General features: G+C 51.9%; 1 protein-coding gene across 1 annotated transcript in view; it reads left to right on the top strand.

Annotated features, from left to right (window-relative positions):
* The window catches only part of LOC104489590 (tropomyosin alpha-3 chain), a 6,848-nt gene extending 4,511 nt beyond the window's left edge, over positions 1-2,337 (top strand). The window contains exon 7 of the mRNA XM_010131764.1: positions 1,788-2,337. Within this exon, the coding sequence (XP_010130066.1) occupies positions 1,788-1,936 (149 nt within the window). The 3' untranslated portion in view covers positions 1,937-2,337. The remainder of the gene's footprint in view (positions 1-1,787) is intronic.
* Positions 2,338-3,180: the final 843 nt, after the last annotated feature.

Here is a 3,180-nt window from a genome sequence, read left to right on the forward strand (position 1 = left end):
TGGTAAACCAAAACACTTACAGGCCTCCTGCCTTGGCTACAGCATGTGCCTTTGTGGTCTTTCAGTGCCAGGTCTTGGAGATTCAAAGCAACATTCTACTGTCTGGAGTCATTCTGGACATTTTTTTTTATCTAGAAATAGCAATGGTGTCAGCTGAGCTGTTCCAGAACTGCAGCCAAGCAGCAGTCTGAGCCACCTCGTGATCCAGGGCAAGCTTTTATTTGGAACAGCCAAACCTCCTCCAAACCCCTGCATGCTCCCCTTGAAACATGCTGACTGAGAGTCGGCTCCAGCCTCGCTGCTGAAGTGACCTCGCTTGTGGTAGCTGACAAAGTTCTCTGGGCTCTGTGAAGCTGTTAACACCATTGCCCAGGCCACCGTCCGGCTGGTAGCCAGAGCTGGGAAAGTCTGTGCCAGCTCTACTAGCGGTCGAGGAGTGCATCAGTGTGAGTTTCAGGCCTGCCTCCTGCCCTCGAGGTGGTTGATCCGCCTGTCTGCTCCAGGAGCTGGTGGAGAACAGGGGTGTGGTCTGTCTGTTAGACTCGCCCTGCCTCGCTGCGCCCTTCCCGCAGAGCGGGAGTTCCCTCTACCTGGGACTCTCGGGTGACTCACTTCTCCCAAGCCATTTTTTGTGTTGAGTCTGAAGGCAAGAACAAAGCACCTCAGGTAATCTGTGCCTTCCAGAGGTGCAGCAAGCTTCTTCCCAAGTGGATCGAGTTGCCCTTCCCTGCTGCTCCTCCTGTCAGTGGTTCTTGCTGACCTAGCTGGGCATCTTGTTTTCCCCAGCTGAAATGGTTTGAGTTCTTGGCTCTGTTCTGCTCAGAGCTGGACTGTAATCCTGGAAGGCACTTGCTGGTCAGGCTGACCTCAGCCTGTTGGAACCCTCCTGTTCATTGTCAGGAACTAGTAAGGAGTTGTGATGGCTCCATGTCTAACTTCATTTTCTTCTGTTCATGAATCCCATGTTGCTTTTCCTGCCCCGGGAAGAACTCCTTCCCTGCTGGAAGAACTCCTCTGCCTTCCCTCATTGTTTCCCTTTTGTTCTCCTCCTAAACTTCTTCTAGATGAGCTCTATGCCCAGAAACTGAAGTACAAAGCAATTAGTGAGGAACTGGACCACGCCCTGAATGACATGACTTCCATGTAAATATGAGCTGGCTGGTGTTTGCCTCTCGCTTCAGCAGGCTAGACCTCCGGAGCTTGCTTGGTTTGCTGTGATTTTCATACTTGGAGAATCAATGGCACTGTGTTGTCTAGGTTACTTCTACAGATCTCTGCCTCGAGAATTGTGGAAGCTTCCCCACTGCATGCTGTCCTCTAATTCTAGGTCCCTGTGGTGTGCATGTGTAACACCAAGTGCTGTGCTGGCCTGAAAGGGTTCTGCCTTGAACTCTGCCAGCGCCACTGGGAAAGGCTTCCGAAGGTAAAGCAGCTTCGTTGCCTGCTGGAGCCACTGGGCCTCAGGATTCCTCCTGGAAGAGGCTGTGGATAGTGCTTGAGCGGATTCCTTAGGAATGGCTGTAAGAGGCTTGAGAGGGGCTGGATCACGAACTGATCTGTGGAAGTAGCTGAATTCTTACCTTTCTGCAACTTTGCTACTCGGCTTTTTGTTCGGATCTGTGGCGAGTTCTAACAGCAGTCCTCATCACTAACCAAGGAGAGGCCAGGGACCTGCCCCGCAGAGGAAGAGCCTTAACACTTGTGTCCAAAAGCTCCCTAAGCAATGTTTGCTGTGCACAGGCACTTAAGCTTCTCTTAAAATTAGTGTCTCCTTCTGTCTCACACAGATAAGTCTTGCGATTCCAAACTCCACTTTGGATTTGCCTCTCTGCTTGGTGGTTTGTTCTGCATCTGCGCCCTGCATTCATGCCCTCATCTCGCTCTGAATTCCAGTACCTTTTTCCAGTTACCACACGCAGGGCATCCCTGGGAATGAGCACTGTAAAGACACTGAAGCTTGACAGCAGCAGCCCCCCAGTTATGCCACACTTGCTCCTAAACAAAGCTGCCTCTGTGTGCCCTAATGTGCCAGACACTGCTGTGCGCTGAGGGGCTACCCTTTCAGCGGCTGGGTGTAGCTGGGAGTGTGGTGTTCTCATCTGCATATCTTGTGTAGAGCCATAAAGCTCCTTTTGTATTTCTCTTGCCTCTTGCTCGAGCATGATGTCACTTTTTTTTTTAAGGAAAACAGTTCTTGTATAAATTAAATGAAACGGCTGGGACTCTTGAGAAATGGGTTTCTAGTGGCCACTTGCTGCTTTAGGGTCACTGTCATGGTGTTGCCTTCAAACCAGTGGAACCCTCATCACCCTTGGCGGAATACACAGACTTCTCTAACATGCTGGATCTTTCCTTTTGGGTGTCCTGTTGGCTCACGAATGTGACCCGTGGCTCTGCAGACGGTGCTGTGGCATGCAGCATGCTCTGTAGGCTCAGATGGGAAGCTGGGGTTTGTCGCAGGGAGTCCTTGAGCTGTGCCTGCTCCAGCTGGGCTGAAGACACTCCTCACGCCTGCCTGCTCTGCGGTGCTCACAGGCATCCGTTGCCCCGTGCTGGCTTGCAGTGTGAAGTCGCCACACCTGATAGTCACTGGCTGAGTGTGAGAGCTAATAAATGTCGAGTGAGCTCTAGCTGATTTCCAGTGGGACAAGACTGGTTGGGTGCGAGGTGCTGCCTTGTGGGGGGATGTATGGCTCCTTGCTGCAGGAATGAGAATGCACCGCAGCAGGGCTGTGAGTAGCTGAGCCAGGGAGTCTGTGTTTTGCAGAGTCGAGTCCTCCCTGTGGAGGGGCTGAGGGCGACAGGCTCCTCCTGGGAGTGTGGCTCTGAGCTTTACACTGAGCACTGCAGCTGGCTGCAGACACTTGATGTGTGTCAGCACTGGGCTCAGTCTGTTGCTAGTTGCTCTGGTATCATAAACACTGATTGGCCTCTTGTAACTCAATGTCCTGCCTCATGGTGGCTTGTCAAATTTTTTTCCTTTCTGGGTTAATTCATCTGTCACAGTGCCCGAAGAGCCCTTCATGAACAGAGTTTTGATGAAATGGGACATCTCCCGTGGTTTCCTCAGGTTTGTGTCACTTCTCCACACAAATGGCACCAGCAGTAAGGACAGTCCAGACACGCTGAACTGCCTCGCCCTGTTCTCACTGTCTCCTGCGTCAAGGCTGTCTGTTCTCT

Source organism: Buceros rhinoceros, unplaced genomic scaffold (genome assembly GCF_000710305.1).
Source record: "Buceros rhinoceros silvestris isolate BGI_N320 unplaced genomic scaffold, ASM71030v1 scaffold39982, whole genome shotgun sequence".
Lineage (NCBI taxonomy): Eukaryota > Metazoa > Chordata > Aves > Bucerotiformes > Bucerotidae > Buceros > Buceros rhinoceros.